The sequence below is a fragment of the Canis lupus genome, chromosome 26 (genome assembly GCF_011100685.1).
Source record: "Canis lupus familiaris isolate Mischka breed German Shepherd chromosome 26, alternate assembly UU_Cfam_GSD_1.0, whole genome shotgun sequence".
Taxonomy (NCBI): Eukaryota; Metazoa; Chordata; class Mammalia; order Carnivora; family Canidae; genus Canis; species Canis lupus.
The window spans coordinates 8,381,178-8,400,609 of record NC_049247.1 but is presented as its reverse complement, the minus strand read 5'-3'; the positions used below and the strand labels follow the sequence as shown (position 1 = coordinate 8,400,609).

The following is a 19,432-nucleotide window of genomic DNA, read 5'->3' as shown; positions in this document are numbered from 1 at the left end:
AACTTGTACATGAGTATTCACAGGAGCATTATATATAGTGGCCAAAAAGGGGAAACAACCCAAATATCTGTGAACTGATGAATGGATAAATGAAATGTAGTATACCCAAATAAAGGCGTATTCAGCCATAAAGCAATGAGATACATTACCCACATGAATGAAGTATGTGACCCATGCTACATGGATGAACAATATGCCAGGTGAAGAAGGCAGTCTCAAAGTCTCAAAAGGCCATATATTATATGGTCCCATTTATACACAATATCCAGAATAAATTGTGGCTGCTGGGGCCTAGGGAAAGGGGCCAGCGGGAGTGACTGCTAATAGGTTTGGGCTTTCTTTTTTAGGGGATGAAAATATTCTGAAATTAAGATAGTGATGATGACCCCCAACTCAATATACTAAAAAAACCCACAGAATTGTATGCTTCAGAAGAATGACTGTTAAGGCATGTGAATTATATCTCAATAAAGTTGCTTAAAGATAATTGTGACCTGGGCCTCAAACAAATCAAAATATGACCTGCTTGTGTACACTGAGTATACATTATATTCTCTAGCCAATAAGATACAGTTTATTATAGAAGCAATAAACCACAAAGACTCAGTTTCCTCAAGTGTAAAGCGTGAACAGCAGCACACATATACAGGATGTACTCTGGTGAAGAACCAAACACTTGCAGCCAAGCACAGTATCCGGCACATACTCTAAGATTAGCTATAATTGAATGTGCGCATATAGACTTCCAATTATCTGCTCTGTATAGAAGTTGCATAATAACCATGTTTTTTTTTTTTTAGCTGAACCTACCACATACTTCTGATTTCAAGTTTCATTCATTATTCACCGAGAGACTGTCATATGCTCAGCAAGATTATAATGGTCAGTGTGATAGTTCTGCCCTTAAGGTGCTCACTGCCTCATGGTAGGACAACAGTATTTAATAAAATGTTTGCATTTATCTAAAACTAGATTATCACCTCTGTTCTGCATCCCTCAGAATGGTCAGAATTCAAAAAGTAATATACAAGAGCCCAATGTTTAAACACTGCATATGCTTTTAGCAATTCATGTACAGTGGGGAAAGAACAGGAAAGAAAAAGTGCTAAACTATCAGAACTGTTAGCACTCCTCACAAAGGATTCAGAAATAGGTGAGAGTAGAATGGGTTTAAGTATATTTATTGCTTAGAACAGTTACAAATAAGTCTACTCACTTAAGATGAGGGATTTAAACTTATCTTTTAATATTAAACAGATTGGTTTTTGAATAATAAAAGAAATGGAATAGTTGCCAGAAGCTGGAGAAGGAGGTAAAAGGAAATCAATGGGAAGAGAGGGTCAGTTTGGGAAGATGAAAAGTTGTGGAGATGGGTGGATTATAATTGGGAGATAGTTGCACAGCAACGTGTATGTGCTTAATGCAACAGAACTATACACTTATAAAGGGTTAAAATGGTCACCTAGATATTATGTGCATTTTACCACAACATATGCAAAAAAGGGTATTCCAGTAGACTGGAAATCTTAGGTTACATACACTGAATCAATCTTTATTTGTCCTTCCTTTTTCTTAAAAAAAGATTTTATTTGGGGGATTCCCTGGGTGGCTCAGCGGTTTGGTGCCTGCCTTTGGTCCAGGGAGTGGTCCTGGAGTCCTGGGATCGAGTCCCGAGTTGGACTCCCAGCAGGGAGCCTGCTTCTCCCTCTGTGTCTCTGCCTCTCTCTCTCTCTCTCTCTCTCTGTCTCTCATGAATAAATAAAAAAATCTTAAAAAAAAAAAAAGATTTTATTTATTTATTCATGAGAGACACAGAGAAGAGAAGCAGACATAGGCAGAGGGAGAAGCAGGTTGCCTGTGGGGAGCCCAATGCAGGACTTGATTGCAGGAACCTGGGATCCCGCCGTGAGCCAAGAGCAGACACTCAACCACTGAGCCACCCAGAAGTCCCTTATTTGTCCTTCCTAAACTATCGAACACAACATACAGAACACTATATTGTAGGAAAGAGAATTTCAATGGCAAGAAAATTCAGGTGGATTAGGGCTATAACTAAAGCTTCACCACTGTGAGGATCTGTGCACTGGGCAAATTAGTAAGTTATATAAAGTTTGCCTAGCTTCCCAGAAAAGGCTAGGAAAGTTCAGTGGAACTGAAAACTGAAAATAGAGGCCTCCATGGCTAAGAGCATAGGAAGAGGCAGGAGATGAAATCACAGAAGCAAGCAGGAGTCAAATGACGCAAGGTCTTTTAGGTGAAAAAGCATTTTATATTTTAAGTGCAATCAGGAAGCCACTGAAGAATTTTAGCAGGTAAGTAAACAACAGGACCTTCAGGTAATTGCTCTAGTTGCCACCTGGAGAAAAGACTGGATGAAGGTGACAAAGGAAGCCAGAGCCCAGTTAGGACACAAGGACAGTCCCAGTGTGAGCTGGTGATTGAGGAAACAAATTCACAAATTTGGGTGTATTTTGGAGACAGATTCACATGGTCTTAGAGACAGAGAATGAGAAGGAAGGACCAAGATGCCTCCTAAGCTTCTCTTAGCTAATGAGGTGGTCAGGGTGACATACTGAGACAGGCAAGCCTGGAGAGCAATAAGATTGAGAAGAAAAGACAAAAGAGTAACTGACCTTTATCTCTTCAAAAGAGAAGATGCCTTGAGGGTCAAGGTTACAGCTCCCTCTGACGCTATTTACCACTGCCTTCTACTGATGAAAACTCAGGATAAATGCTCTGGTGGTAATTTCTCTGACTTCTTTTTTTTTCTTTTTAATTTATGATAGTCACACAGAGAGAGAGAGAGGCAGAGACACAGGCAGAGGGAGAAGCAGGCTCCATGCACCGGAAGCCCGACGTGGGACTTGATCCCGGGTCTCCAGGATCGCGCCCTGGGCCAAAGGCAGGCGCCAAACCGCTGCGCCACCCAGGGATCCCTCTAACTTTTCATATAGACTCAATATACTGAAATAGCCTAACTAGCACAAAAATTCTTAAAATAGTTTTAGTTTGAGAGGCTCAAGAGTGTATTACCAGATTAAGCTGGAGAATAGGAAAACACTGTCAAATGGAATCCCATACACAAACGTAGGTGACATTATCGGCAACAGCACCTTCCACAAACATCCTTCCAGAAAGACAAACCATTTTCCACTGAGGTTTCCTTACTCTGTTACCATCCCATCACCATCCAGTCACCTCAACTAGAAATCCTGTCAGTGGCTTTGACACTACAACCCAAGCCCAGTTAGCTCCTTACACCCATCTGGGTTATTAAAACCTGTCCCTTTGCATTGAAATCTGAGACTCACTTGTCAAACTATAATGACCATAATTCCACGCCCAGGGGAGATTCAGTTATTTGGGGGCAGGACCCAGTAGACACTTTATTTTTTTATTTTTATTTTTTTTCCAGTAGACACTTTAAAGAGTATCACCAGATGACTCTGATGTGCACTTCTGCTTAACAGCCACTATTCATCAACTCACAATCTTTCCCTCATTCTTCTTTTTTTTAATATTTATTTTCATTCATTCATTCATTCATTCATTCATTCATTCATTCAGAGAAGCAGGCTCCATGCAGGGAGCCAGACGTGGGACTCGATCCTGGGTCTCCAGGATCACACCCCGGGCTGCAGGTGGCGCTAAACCGCTGCGCCACGGGGGCTGCCCTCCCTCATTATTCTTTTTTTTTTTTTTTTTTTTAATTTTTATTTATTTATGATAGTCACAGAGAGAGAGAGAGGCAGAGACACAGGCAGAGGGAGAAGCAGGCTCCATGCACCGGGAGCCCGACGTGGGATTCGATCCCGGGTCTCCAGGATCGCGCCCTGGGCCAAAGGCAGGCGCCAAACCGCTGCGCCACCCAGGGATCCCTCCCTCATTATTCTTAATGCTACCGCTCTCATGATCTCTTGCTTCATCACCTCTGGCCTAGACTATCAAATGGCCTAGACTATTAAATAGCCAATCTCTAGACTTCCCCATTCTGACCTATATTCTGTATCACAGCCAGAATTCCCCCTCTAATTCTTATTTTTGCTGTGACAAATTGTAAAATATGAGTGAGGTTTGTTGATCAATTTCCTGATTCTGATAACTATACTGGACTTATACTAAAAGAATGCCCTTGATTTTATAAACACTCAAGTATTTAGGATTAAAGAAGCATCATACTGCAATGTACTGTCAAATAGTTCAGACAAAAATGTGTGAATGTGCAGATATCAACTGACAGAGGATAATGCACATGTGATAAAATGCTAACACTTTAAGAATCTGGGTAAAGGTTATGTGGGAACTATTACTATTCTTACAATATTCTTATGCCAAAGTAAGTTTTAAAAATCCAGTGAGGGCCACCTATCCAGCTCAGTCGGTAGAGCATGCAACTCTTCATCTTGGAGTCACGAGTTTGAGCCTCGTGTTGGGCACAGAGATTACTTAAAAATGAAATTAGAAACCCAAAACAAATATAAAAAATAGTGAAAGGGAAAAAAATAGTGAAAAGGAATAAAGGGGAAAGGAGAGAAAATGAGTGGGAAATATCAGTGAGGGTGACAGAACACGAGAGACCCCTAACTCTGGGAAACGAACGAGGGGTGGTGGAAAGGGATGTGGGCGGAGGGATGGGGTGACTAGGTGATGGGCACTGAGGTGGGCACTTGACGGGATGAGCTCTGGGTGCTATATGTTGGCAAATGGAACTCCAATAAAAAAATATATACATATACCAAAAAAAAAAAAAAAAAAAAAAACAAAAAAAAAACCCAACCCAAAAACCCAACACATACTGAACCCAATGGCCCAAACATTTCATTCTAAGTTGTACTTTTGTTAACACTATGAAACCAACGTGTTTGGTTCAATATAGGTAACATTTCTCTTTTTCTGGAAGAAGAAAAATTATGGATGAGACTATACCTATGACAAGGCAATTTCCTTTCAGAGGCCAAAACATGTTGCTTTTTGCAACCTCTTCATTAAAAGGAGATAGACAATGAAAACAAAGAACTTCACCACGAGACAATGTAAAAGTGTTACTGAGACAATTCACAAAAAGAAACTAAGTACAGTTGACCCTTGAACGACATGTTTGAACTGCACAGGTCCACTTACACATGGTTTTGTTTGTTTGCTTTTTACAATACAATCCTATAAATGTATTTTCTCTTCCTTATGATTTTAATAACATTTTCTTTTCTCTGACTTTATTGTAAGAATATATAAAACATACAGAATATGTGTTAACTATGTTCTGCATAAGGTCAACAGTAGGCTACTAGTAATTAATTACCAGTAAGTTTTTGAGAAGTCAAAAGTTAGACATGGATTCCTGAGTGCCCCAACTCCTGCACCAGTTCAAGGGCCAACTGGTAAAAAGTATTCAGAGCTCAGCAAGGTGTGAAAAACCATGACAATGTGAATAATCCAAAAACCCTCGAGTAAAAAGACTAGACTGTTCTTATTGATTTTGGGCATTCAGGGCTGCCTAAAAACATGGCACTGATCCTGAGCAATGAGGATACGCATCCCTTTAAGTTTTGTGGAGAGCTCTGGCCTTGCACTGGATTCACAAATTCTTCAAAGCCCACTCAAAGAACCCAGGCTGAGACCCCTGGCTCTGTGTCATGTAGAAGTATTTTAAAGCAGAGCTTTTTATTGTTAGTTTTTATTTATTTATTTTTTAAAGATTTTATTTATTTATTCATGGGAGACACAAGAGAGAGAGGCAGAGACACAGGCAGAGGGAGAAGCAGGCTCCATGCAGGGAGCCTGACGTGGGACTCGATCCTGAGGCTCAGGATCACGTCCTGGGCTGAAGGCGGCGCTAAACCACTGAGCCACCCAGGCTGCCCTAAAGCAGAGCTTTTTAGAGCCATGAAATGACCCTTAGCCATCTACTTAATTTGATAGTTACAAGTATGACTAAACATTTGTGTCAAGAATCAAAACAAGGAAAAGTATGCAACCCCTAACAAGTATTCCAAATTGCTCACTGCAACTAATTGTCAAATCAAGTGAGGGTGACAGTAGTAGTTTCACTGATGGTAGTGCTCTACCATGCACCAAAAGCAGTAAGTTCTGTAAGTTCAAAACACTTTGTTTAAAACAAACTTTATCAACATCAAGGGAGGTGACAAACACCTTGAAATAAATATTCAGAAAACTGGATTTGTTTGGAAGGCACCAAACCCTGTTAATATAATTGATACATATGAGCATGATTTTTAAAACAATTATGAGCCTTGAAAAATGAAGTGCATTCAGATACACAATCTAGAATATAACAAAAATGACAAACTCAACTCACCAGCAATTTCTACAATATCACCAGGAACTATGTCTTTAGCTTTAATCCGCTGGACACTCTTTCTGTCCTGTCGATATACTTTGCCCATTTCAGGCTCATATTCCTTAAGTGCTTCGATCGCATTCTCAGCATTTCTCTCCTATAAAAAAATAAATAAATAAAAGTAGTAAAGACATACTTGCCATTGCAAATTAGAATTTTGGCCGAAGGAATCAAATTTTATTTATTTTTTTTTTTAAAGATTTTACTTATTTATTCACAGAGACACACACACACACGGGGGGGGGGGGGGCAGAGACACAGGCAGAGGGATCCATGCAGAGAGCCCCACGCGGGACTCGATCCAGGGTCTCCAGGGTCTCACGCCCTGGGCTGCAGCCGTCGCTAAACCGCTGCGCCACCAGGGCTGCCCTCCCCCCTTTTTATAAAGATTCCAAGGAATCAAATTTTAGACTTCTAAACTTTAGAAAAAAAGACACAAGAGATGCACAGTAATGACACTTGCAAATAATTCACATAAAATAAACACCAGGCTCTTACAATTTTATGTTTAAAAAAAATGAATTAATAAGCACCCTAACAGGCCTAAACAGGGAATAAAATCTAACAAGGAAAAGCAGTTACAGACTATTGTCCCCGAGCCCACTGTGTATAACATGGCCCTCGTCTCCAGACTCAGTCACACCACTGAAATGGATTCTGTCTCACATGAAAGGTAATGGTCTAGGGCTGGACTGCCTAGGTTCACCCAAGGCTTTTCCACTTAACAGCTATGTGATTGTGCACAAATTACACAACTCACAGGCTTGGAGTCTACAAAACCTTAGACACCAATGCTACTACCTCAAGGGCTGTGAGGATTTATAAACTATTTAGGCTGTGCTTCAGTACACAGTACACGTTGGGAGTTATGAATTAAGAAAACCAAGTTACATCTCACAAATTCTAGGAAATCTCTGCAGTAATAAAGACCAGTAAATGGCTGGACTCTCATCACAGGAACTGTCAGTCCCTGGGGCCTGAGTGGCTCAGTTGTTTAAGTGTCCAACACCCCCCACCCTTTCTTTGTAAAGATTTATTTTTTAGAGAGAGAAACAGAGAGTGTACACATGCATTGGTGGCAGGGGCATATGGAGAGGAAGAGAGAATCTTAAGCAGAATTCGCACTGAGTGTGGAGCAGCCCAAGGCGAGTCCAAACTCACAACCCCGAGATTACAACCTGAACAGAAACCAAGAGTCAGAAGCTTAACTGACCGAGCCACCCATGTGCTCCAAGTAGCTGACACTTAACTTTTGGCTCAGGTCATCATCTAAGGGTTGGGAAACTGAGCCCCATTGGGCTCCGCCCTGGGAGTGGAGCCTGATTAGCTTTCCTTCTGCCATCTCCCCCACCTCCACCCCCAGCCTGGCCCAAAAACCAAAAAACTGCCAGTCCTGTGGCATATATACCACATTCACGAACATACCAAAACTTAGTTACACACAGCATTTCTTTCCAAATTACAAGATGTAGAGATCAAAATGAGTAATGTTAAAAAGAAAAAAAAGCATATGTGCCAAATTTGTTTTCTCTCCTTCTGGAGAGTAAGCAATTAGAATTAGAAGTCAAGGAGCGAATCTACACAACATACACCCAGGTGAGGTTACTTAATGCACAAAGGAAAAGATTCATCTCTCTCACTTTTTGCCTTCTGATGGTATAAAGTTCTATTTAACCTTTACTTGGATAGAACTTGTGCATAATACTATGTGATCTCATTTTTTACCTTATTAGAATTATGGTCTGTTGCAAAACCCCCAAAACCTACTTAAAGCGAATTAAGAGACTCAAAACTGAAAGCTAATGGCATGTGCCTCACTTTAAATGTTTATAACCCTGAAAAAGTATAGAATAGGTTAAATTTAGGAACCTTGTGATAAAAATAAGTTCAACCTCATATCAGTTCTGCTTAAAGAATTTATCTGCATCACCTTATAATTAACGGGGATACTAGAATACTTAATTCTAATAAAATGTTACTGCTATAAAGTCTGTAAAGTTCAAATGCTACTAATACTGTAGATAGAATAAATTCTAAGCACTGCTGCTATTCAATTAGTCAAATTTAAAACTACTTTTTCACAGGACTGCCTCTCCCATTAATTGTGGCAGTTTTAATTCTTTTTCTCCTTCTTCAAGGTCACGTCAGGTAGAGTTTAACAAGACTGCTCAAGGTTAGGAAATATCCCAGGAGCACTGTATTTCAGTTATACTCAAAATTAGCAAAGGTGCATTTAAGTTAGAAGCATTATAGACAGGGACGCCTGAGTGGCTATCAATAGCCGAGGAGCCCAACGTGGGACTCAATCCTGGGACTCCAGGATCATGCCCTGAGCCAAAGGCAGACACCCAACCGCTGAGCCACCCAGGCATCCCAAGAATGTTATTTCTTAAACTAAGATAAATATAAAAGTTCTGTAAAAACTGCTGTAAAATTTTACTTCAGAATTCAGATCAGTCTGGGCCTGGATTCAAGCTCCAGATACTCTATGTACTAGCTGTATGGCCTTTAAGAAGTCACTCTGAACCTCAATGTCATATTTGTCAAATGGGGTACCATTTGCCTTAAAAGATCACATAACAACGACACAGGAATGTATGTAAGGTATGTATCTCCTAACTGGCATAAATTATGTAGTGGGAAAATATATATTATTGGCTTGAGAAGGACAATCTAATGCTGTATACGGTCTTTTTCCTACATTATTCACAAGGGGATCATTTCTACTTAAATATAAACAAACTTTTAAAAATCTGTATTTATAAAAATTTATAAAAAATTAAAATAAGGAATATAGCACAATAAAATTTTCTAAGTAGACCATCTTTCGATATGAGCCCACTACATAAAGGCCTTCATGTTTATTAACAAGATCAGAAGTCTACAAACTTTTTTTTTGGTAAGGTTTACTTATTTACTTTAGAGAGAATGCAAGCATGGGCAGCCGGGGGGCAGAGGGAGAGGGAGAACCTCAAGTACATTATCCACGGAGCAGAAATCAAGAGTCGGCCGCTTAACTGACTGAGCAACCCAGGTACCCCAGAAGTTTATAACTCTAACAAGACTAAGGATTTTTTTAAATGTTTCCACATTAAATGTAGATACACTCTATTTTAGTCCTCAAAGGGGTGATTATAGCCATACTTATATTTTAATACTCAAAATGAATTTGAAGCATTAGTCTCTGTTAAAATATATTTTTTAAAAAATCAAACAAATCAACAGTCTTAGGAAAGTTAAAATCCAGGATGCCTGGGTGGCTCAAATTTTCACTCAGCAGTTGAGTGTCTGCCTTCGGCTCAGGGCATGATCCTGGAGTCCTGGGATCGAGTCCCACATCAGGCTCCTTGTGGGGAGCCTGCTTCTCCCTCTGCCTGTGTCTCTCATGAATAAATAAATAAAATCGTTAAAAAAAAGGAAAGTTAAAGTTCTCTAACTAGTTATACTAGTTATATACAGAACAGAATTACATGAAGAGGGGAGGGTAAGAATCCCATTATGTTTTTGTAAACTGGCTTCCATTCTGTGAGTCGGAAAGGCCTGGGCAACTGAGGGGAAACAGCCAGGAGTATGCTCTGAAGGGAAAACAATTTTTATAGGTAAAGCCACAAAACAAAACAAAACAAAAAAATTTCAAGGAGAATAAAAATGACAGTTTATGAAATTTTTCACAGGAAGCAGGTAGGAAATATAAAGACAGATACTAGTTCTCAAATTTCCTGTTTTTTCTCAAACAGCTTCTCTCACCCATTTTTCTTAACTCCATGCTATCATGAAGGATGAGTAATTTTAATAGTATATAGTGCAGGAGACATCTAAAATATTGCCATTAAATAAACAGACAAAAGAAAAAACACACGTAGACTTTCCAAAGATATTTTTAGTCAATGCATCAGGGAAAAAAACAGATTAACACAGCTTAAAATCACTTATATAGATTGCTAAAATCTAGCAGTGCAGAATTTTTGCTTACCTGCCATACACCCACAATTGCATTGGCTACTAATATAAGTAAAATTACAAAGGGTTCTACAAAGGCTGTAATTGTTTCTTCACCTTCTTCAAACCAAGCCAAAACCTAAAAGAGAAATGGCATGTGTTAGAACCGTAATGTGTTTTTCGGCTTAGTGCCATTTGACAACAAAAGTGGCTAGTGCTAAAGGAATTACAATATACAGTATCTCTCTTCTTATCATCTCTAGAAACAAATGGTCGCAAAATGTAATGACAGCACCAACCAGCACACGTCCCCTGTTCAGAGTAATTCTTGAGAATCAAAACTATACAACTTCTTAATGCCCTTCAAAAGCTAATTTAATTTTTCACATAATAATTGTTTTGAAATCCAAATAAAATACTTTCTGGGAAATAAATTCCATTCATTTTACAAGTACATATTCAGAAGAAATAAAACTTAAATTCTCAATTTTGTTAAAGTAAAAGGCAATCATCTACAACTTTGTGCTTTGCTTTTGCTTAATATTCCTATAAAACAATATCCAACAGGTATAAATTCACTGTAAAGATCACTTGATTATGGACTCAAAATTGTAGAGTACTGATAATGTTCTGGTATTATCAGGGGTATCACTGTAGGTCATCTCATAATTACTCAAGGTTGTTCTGTGATCAGCAATCTATTTTGAAGGTTATCCTCCATATGACATCTAGTATAGCAACACAGCACTTCAGAGATGGCAGAAGTCCACAAATGTTACTTATAACTGGATACAGAACACTGCCCAAGAAAAATGACCAGAAAATTAATTTCTAGCTCACATGACCATAACCTTGTCAGGATGTAAGAGCTACAAGTTAAGAGAGCCATGACAAACTTCATAATTTAGCAAACTTAAGGTGGTAAGAGAACCCAAGAAACGAATCTTTAACAATGACAAAGAACATGGTAAAACAGCCTTCTAAATAGTTAAAAACTAATTTTTGTGAAAAACTGCCAATCGAGAAAGGATTTCAAACATATCTAATGATTCAATGTGGGATAAGATTTGCCTGTTTTTTTTTTTTTTTTTTTAAGATTTATTTTTATTTATTTAGGATAGACAGAGAGAGAGAGGCAGAGACACAGGCAGAGGGAGAAGCAGGCTCCATGCCAGGAGCCCAAAGCGGGACTCAATCCCGGGACTCCAGGATTGCGCCCTGGGCCAAAGGCAGGTGCAAAACCTCTGAGCCACCCAGGGATTCCCTTGCCTTTGTTTTTTAATATTGCTTGAACATGTCTGCATATTTCACAAAAGTCTTTTCTTTAAAAGAACTATTTAGTAAACAAGGAAAGCACTGGTTTTGATACTTTTTAATACAGTCAGATAGGACTCATGGTAATAATGAAACCATCTATGTTTATGCTGAGTGGAATAGTATAAAGTGAACTTTTACACAAATAGTAAACAATCAGAGAGGTGAGTAAGGCAAGGCCTAACGTGAATTTTTCAAGGAAGATAAGGGAATGTTGAATGAACAAGAAATATCAACCTGAGAAGCAAAAAACAAAAACAAAAAAAAAAAAAAAAAAAAAACCAGGAGACACCAGGACTGGTCCGGATAGGTAGCAATGAGCACTGACAGCTACTGAACTACAACAAGCAGAAAACCATAACGAATATAAATGTTGCCACAAGCTTTCAACAGGGCATTCCTGGTGTTAAGGCCAGGCCTAGTGCCAAAATGAAAACTTCTCTAGGAAGTTATAAATTTTGATAGATGCAAGATCACAGCTGGCTTGATACTAGCCTTTCAAACATTTTGCCAAGGAGAGCATATCAGAAATAAAAAACTTAATTAGCTCTTGGGGGAGAAAAATCGCTCAACTTGCTGAGTAACTAGGACCTTTCCAAAAGGTCAGTGAGGCATTAGCAATTGTAAGATAAGCTTCACACCTTGTTAAAGAGGGTATGAACTTCCCTCTTGGCAACTAGGCCTAAGGAACAACTTAAAAGTTATATCCCCTAACAGCTGGAGCAAAGGGAAGACTACAGCAATAGTGATAGGACTCTCAGAGCCAATCTCTACTTTTTAAAAAAACGTGTGGTTCCTTTACACAAGTAGAATTTACCAATCATGTAAAAATACTTATCTGTACAATGCAGTAACCTTTTCTCCCACTATAAAACTTCAAATGTTTATGTGTCAGAAACCCAGGCATTCATAATTATTTGAAGGTTCAAAAAAAATTATTTGAAGGTTCCACAAGTATATTAGTTACTGCTTGATGAAAAACCAGTGGGCAATGGGTGAAAGGCTGGTGCTGAACCTATTTAAAAAAATCAACAACCATCAATTTCCTGAATATTTTTTTTAAAATGTCTATTTTGAAACCACAAATAACCCAAATAATTAAATGCTACAACCCAGGGCAGCCCAGGTGGCTCAGCGGTTTAGCGCCGCCTTCAGCCCAGGGCCTGATCCTGGAGACCCGGAATCGAGTCCCATGTCAGGCTCCCTGCATGGAGCCTGCCTCTCCCTTTGCCTGTGTGTCTCTGCCTCTCTGTGTCTCTCATGAATAAATAAAATCTTAAAAAAAAAAAAAAAAAATGCTACAACCCAAAGTGAACATCAATCTGTATTTCGTTAACTGGTAAGAACCAATCCAGTTGAACACATTCAGATCGTATTATGCAGTCCTTCATGGTTTGTTCTATTGAAAGGAAACCTCCAATGTCCATGGGATGATGCTTACACATGAAAGATCCCAGAAGATGAGAAAGGGAGTGAAGAAGAGCGTACAGACATATTACTACCAAAATGAAAGATGCCTTATTAGCATTATTATAGACAGTTCATAATTACAGTTTATCAAGTTATACAAAATATAGTTATATGGGGGTAAATGTTTCTAGAAATCTTCACCAAGAATAAGTTGAACATAAATGATTACCTATTTGTATTGCCTTTTGTCCACTACCGTTATCCCCAGAGGCCTAGAAGAGTCTCTGGTACACAGACCATGCTCACTGTTTACTATACAGAGGCGTCAATGAAAATCTCACAGAACCTCTATGGTACCAGACTGAGTGTGGTAAATAAACTTAAACACCTAGAGCAAAAAGTAACCAACTTCATCAACACTATCAAAGGGAAGTGGAAGAAAAAAAAACTACAGCGGGTTTTAGGCACAGTGTTTCTTCTTTGCTTTGCACTATTAATATAGTAACAATATTTGTCTTCTGCAGTTTATAGAATCCAGAAAATTCAAAGTTTCAAACTTGCCAATCCTATTCAAGGTAATCACTTACTAACAATACTCAACTACAACTCAGACTGCTTCAATAGGGTAGCAGAGACCATCTTCTAATTGTCTGTAAGACTTATTATCTCTGCATATCACAGTAACTTCTGACAGGACAACCAGGAGATGCAAAAGCAAACTTTTATCCAAGGTAAAAAGGTGTGTTCCAGTGGGAGACAGTCATGGTTCCGTGACTCTATTACCTTAGCTACATGTTGGGATAAGGTACTGAGCTCTTAATGAGATCCAAAAAAAGAACACGAGAGAGATCATAAGCACATTTTTAAGACTGAGGGCACCTGTCTGCATTCCTCTTTGTGTCCCTAGAAACTTGCAAGGACACTGGGTACTCAAATACTTGTTCAATGGATGGAGAAATTTACATCAAAAAGTTTTAAAGAGGAAACTGAAGTTAAACATTTCACAAGAAAGAAAAAACTATCAATAAATGTTACGACAATTGTCTGGGGTAGGAAACAAAAATTCTTTCAGCCATTAAAAACAAAAGTATGAATTAGACTATATTCTCTTCTGACCCACACACAAACCTTATTTAAAAATACTGATTTTAGGGATCCCTGGGTGGCGCAGCGGTTTGGCGCCTGCCTTTGGCCCAGGGCGCGATCCTGAAGACCCGGGATCGAATCCCAAATCGGGCTCCCAGTGCATGGAGCCTGCTTCTCTCTCTGCCTGTGTCTCTGCCTCTCTCTCTCTCTCTGTGTGACTATCATAAATAAATAAAAATTAAAAAAAAATACTGATTTTAGATTTGAGAATACAATCTTCTTAAAAACATACACACAAAACATACACATTCACTTTTTTTTTTTTTTTTAAGATTTTATTTATTTGAGAGAGAGAAAGATCATGAGGAGGGGGGAAGAGCAGAGGGAGAAGCAGACTCCCCGCTGAGCAGGGAGCCCTGATGCGGGACTTGATCTAGGACCCTAGGATCATGACCTGAGCCAAAGGCAGACACCTAATACCCAGTATTCACATTCACCTTTCAAAACATTTTAAAGAAAGGCTCTAAATAAGCTAGTTACACCAGTGAACTACTCATTTATCCTTAAAAAAAAAAATTAAGAAGTTAAAAGAAAACACAGGGAAAAAAGCAAAATCATTACAAAATATAAAATACTACTTGACTATATTGTTCTAAGAAAACCAAAGAAAGCAGACCTCGTGAATTTTCAAAGTGCTACGAACACAAGTTCACCTCAAATATCTATTATATCAAAATCACTAACCCAGGTTCTAAAAGAAATGAAGAATCCCTTTTAAAGGGTCCAGTAGGAAAGAAAGACCAACTATTTAAATAAAAGTAACAAGTTGAGAAGTGCCTTGGTCTAAGCAAGTTTGAGCAGCATTTTAGGGTCAATGCAAGTAGCTGTGGTGGGGAAACGGGATGGAAGGCAGAGCAACTTTTGCAAACTGTTATCATAGAGGATCTGATGGATTCCAACGAGGCAAATATGGCCCTCTTACTCATCTCCTTCAGGTCTTTTCTCTAGAAGTCACCTTCTTGGAAGACTTTCCTGACCAACCTATGTGAAAATTATATTCACCTCCTCATACTCCTATCCTTCTGCTTTTTCTCCATAGCACTATCACTGTCCAACAGACTACACATTCTACTTCTTTATTATCTGTCTCCACTAGAATGTCAGCTCCAGATTAAGAGACTATTTTGTTCAAATGCTGTATCCCCATTGTCTGTGCCATGCATGTCCAGGTGTTCAATAAATACCCAATGAAGCAGTGAAAGAGAGTAAAGAACAAGTATTCCAGTAAGCAACCATGATATATTAAATGAGGGGTAAAGTTTTAACCAAAGAGGAGGTAAAGGGAAAGTGAAAGGTCATGAATGTCAAATTAAAGAATTTTAGTTACTTCATATGTAGTGGAAGAGATTATAGCTTACTTCTTCCAATCCAAATAAACTTAAAAACCATTTCTATTTGGTGAATACTGCAATTAAACTTTATCCCTACAGGTCATGAGTATAAAGCATTAACGCAGCTTCCTAAAGTTAACATTTCACTTAGTTTGCTATCTGGAATAAATCACTAAAGCCTAGTATTTCTTTTTAACTTGAGCAGAACTGGATGATATAGTATGTACATGTTGTAGGAACTATCTCTTCAATTCTCCAAAAGAACATGAATATTCTACCATGATTTTCCTATAAAATAGGAATAAACTGACTATCACAAAAAAGACTCCATGACCTTCTGAAAGATAAATGAGGAATGAAAAGATCAAGAACAATGTAGTAATAGTGCCAATTCCACATGAAGAAAATCAACAAAACAGGTTTGATATCCAAAATGTCTTGATCAAACAAGTCAGAGCAAACTAAGTGACAGTATTTCCTAAACATTTATTATTTCTGTTTAGCAACCCACAAAATTAAAATGTCACACAGTTCATTTCCTGAGCGTTAACTCCAAGTAGTTACCAAAAAAGTAATTCATATTTCAATTCCAAAATATAGCTCTAAAAAGCTATAAAACCCCAACATCCTACCCTATGATAAAATTAGAGCAATTATTTTTAAAACCCACTTGAAAATGCTTAGAAACTACAAATTCCTTACTTCAAAATAAAAGCATATACATCACTAATTCAAATTTTAATACAAAGTCATTCAAACTGGCAACTTAAAAGAGATCCTATACAACCCAAATAGTCAGTAGCTTGTTCACAGGAAATAATGCTACTGTTATTACAACGCTGCCTTAAGTCACACACACAGAAAACTCAATAAAAATTTATCTCTACCTTGAATATACCAGGTGATTTACCTCTAAGATGTCTCTGATAACCTTACTGATCCCCCAGTATTTTAACTATCAAAGCCGAGGATACTTCAGAATTATGCAGGTAGCTTAAACATAAACGTTATACTACTCCAAATGTATTATTTGTTTTGCCCCACGACAATGCACTGAAACTGATAAAAAGCTCTACTCCTTTATCTTAATTGATAAAGCAGCAGACATTTAGGAGGGATGCGGGAGGGAGGAGTGGGTGGTGTTGAATTAACCAAGGACAGACAGACATGTAAGAAGTATGGAGTTATTTAGGAGGCTTAATGCTTTGCTACAACACTCTCAATTTTCATTGAAAACCAGAGAAAAGATTCGTGAGGACTGAATTATTATTAACACTTACATATCACTTAGCCAACATGGCATGATAGATTAATATTAAAGTCTCAGGTCAGAATCTGTATATAGTACTACTCCAAAAAGCTCACCTCTTGCCAATTTCTCCCCCTCACCTAAAGGAGTGCCCACTGCTTCCTTTCTACTTAGTTCTCAAAATAGCCTTCATGGAAGACTATTGAAGACTTGGTAAGACTTCAAGACTAAGAAAGATTGAAGACTAAGGTAGATTCCTGGGGCTTGAATATGTACAAACCTACAAAAATGAAACCTTGAAGCTGTGTCAATTTTGTGAAGCCTGAAAAAGTAGTGCACTGGGTGAATTTCACTTCCCACCGTGGTTATTACAAGAATAAAATACTGTAATTTGAGAACAAAAGTCATCTCATGCTGTTAGGATTAGGAACATCTGTGTCCTAGTCATGACCATTTTTAGGAAAACTACCAAGAAGTCCACTGCCCAAGAAAAAATGCAGTAAAAAATATTGAACAAAAAAAAATGTTAATAACCTAGAAATATCCTCAGCAGCCCATCACCCTTTTTCTGCTGTAGTTCTTTGCATTTCACCAGTTTCTTAGCAACCATACAGGACTCGTCGGTAACCACTCACAGAATAAGAAAAAACAAGGGTTTTTTTTTTTCTTTTAAGATCTAGAACCAACTATACAGAACCTTGTTCTCCCTACCTAGGAATCATTTAAGACAGGGGTCCAATTTAGATAAATATACCACCCTAAAGGTCAGTGACCAAATTTGGTCAACACTAGTGCCATCACTGCCGTCATCATTCTTGTCACTGTCAGAAACAACTGTCACCTTGCCATTACCAGGAAGGGAGAGCAACTGGAATATTCCTTTTCTAAGTTCTATTTACAGACTACAAAGGGCCCCAAATCATCTTAGTATGATCTTACACAATGGGAGAATCCCAAACAGAAAAGACCCTCTGATAAATAACTTTTTGATATTAAAAATCTGATAAAACACAAAAATTTTTAAGACCCTGGCCCATTTGGGAACAAGTTCTAACTGCACTGTAAACGCCAGGCATTAATTTTCTGCACATAAATGGCTCCAAGAGTTTTGTTTAGATTTTTCAACTATCTAATTTTTTTTAAAAATGGGAGATACCATTTAAATCTCTAAATATAATGTTCTCACCCAATAGACACCATTTATTTCTTGGCTTTTCATCTCTGGGATAGTCTCTACTTTTTTGGAGAGAAAATAAGTTTCTTTATACTTACAAAAGATATACACGCTGCCAGCAATAATATTCGAACTAGTAAGTCTTCAAACTGCTCGATCACAAGTTCCAGCAAGGTTTTTCCTGTCAGGAACAAACATTTGTTGTAAATGTCATCCTAACATCAGCACACAAAAGGGATTAAAAAAAAAAAAAAAAAAAAGAACATGTTAAGATTACTCACCTTCTTCGGCCGGTAACTCTGTAGAACGTAGAAATTCGCCAGGCAACGTGTCAAGAAGGGGGGGAAAAAATTAGCATTGCCTTTACAAAGAGAATTGCTAAAATTACCACTGTCTTCGAAAGACGTAGATACGTCTTCAGACAGATGAACCCCTCAACCATTTTTAAGGAAACCACACCAAATGGTACCCCCAAGAAAATATGCAATTTTTGTTGTAACCAGCATCTTAGGTCTTTCCCGAAGCGTAAAATCTCATCGCTATCTACTGAACAAGGGGTCATCTCAGCCAGGTCATGACTTCTGCCAGATGTGTAACTCTGGGTAGTGCAAGAACGGCTGGAGGCTCTCTCAACTGCAACGACGCCTCATATAAACTGGCTGGGGACAAGAAAATGTCTCGCAGGGTTCGACCGAGCTGCAGGAGACTCGTCCCTCCCTCCGGCGGGGCCGGCTGCTGCCGGTGACAAGCCGCCGAGCCAGCTGCGTGCGGGGAAAGCCAAGGGCTCAAGACACGGGGTCCAGCAGGCAAAGACACGACCCCGGCGCCCCGGCCTGCAGTCCGTCTCCCGCGGGGCCGGCGCGCGGGCCCGACCCGCCGCCTGCAGCCGTCGGCGGGCGCGGAGCCCAGACCCACGAGGTGGAGCCCGGTCAGCCATCTTCCCTGGCTCTGGGGCCCGCGGCGGGCTGCGCGAGGCCCCTGCGGCCCCGGCCCCGGCCACCTACCGTTGGAGCCCCATCTCTCCTTGAGCTTCTTGACCTGCTCCAGACTCAGCCCCGTGCTCTCGTTGACGCCGAAGTGGCCCAGCACCTCCTCCACCGTCTTTGTGTGCGCGTTCTCCATGGCTGCGGGGGCCCGGCCGGCCTCGCCTCCAGTCCCCGCGGCCTCCTCGTCTCCGCCTCGCACTCAGGCCGTGGGCTCGTGCCACCCCGGGCGCCCAGGCGCGGACAGGCCTCTCCCCCTCCTCCTCCTCCTCCTCCTCCTCCTGCGGCCGCTTCCGCCTCGCCGGGCGCTGAATCACCCCGCGCCCCCTCCCCCAGACAACCGCCCCTCCGGCTGCCCGGCCCTCGCCGGCGCACGCCCTGCGCTCAGCTGGGCGGTGGGGGGCTCCCGACCCTCCCTCCCGTCGTCAGAAGGGAGGGCCTCCTTCGCCCTCAACCGCCCTCTGGGAGCGCAGGCCGCGGCCCCCGAGCCCCCTCCCCGCTCTCCCGAGGTGATTCGCGGCCCCGCCC

General features: G+C 39.9%; 1 protein-coding gene across 1 annotated transcript in view; it reads right to left on the bottom strand.

Moving 5' to 3' along the window:
- Positions 1-19,242, bottom strand: part of ATP2A2 (ATPase sarcoplasmic/endoplasmic reticulum Ca2+ transporting 2) — a 61,069-nt gene extending 41,827 nt beyond the window's left edge. The window contains 5 exon segments of the mRNA NM_001003214.1: positions 6,317-6,455; positions 10,332-10,436; positions 18,020-18,102; positions 18,203-18,220; positions 18,926-19,242. Of these exon segments, the coding sequence (NP_001003214.1) occupies positions 6,317-6,455; positions 10,332-10,436; positions 18,020-18,102; positions 18,203-18,220; positions 18,926-19,043 (463 nt within the window). The 5' untranslated portion in view covers positions 19,044-19,242.
- Between the last annotated feature and the right edge of the window lie 190 nt (positions 19,243-19,432).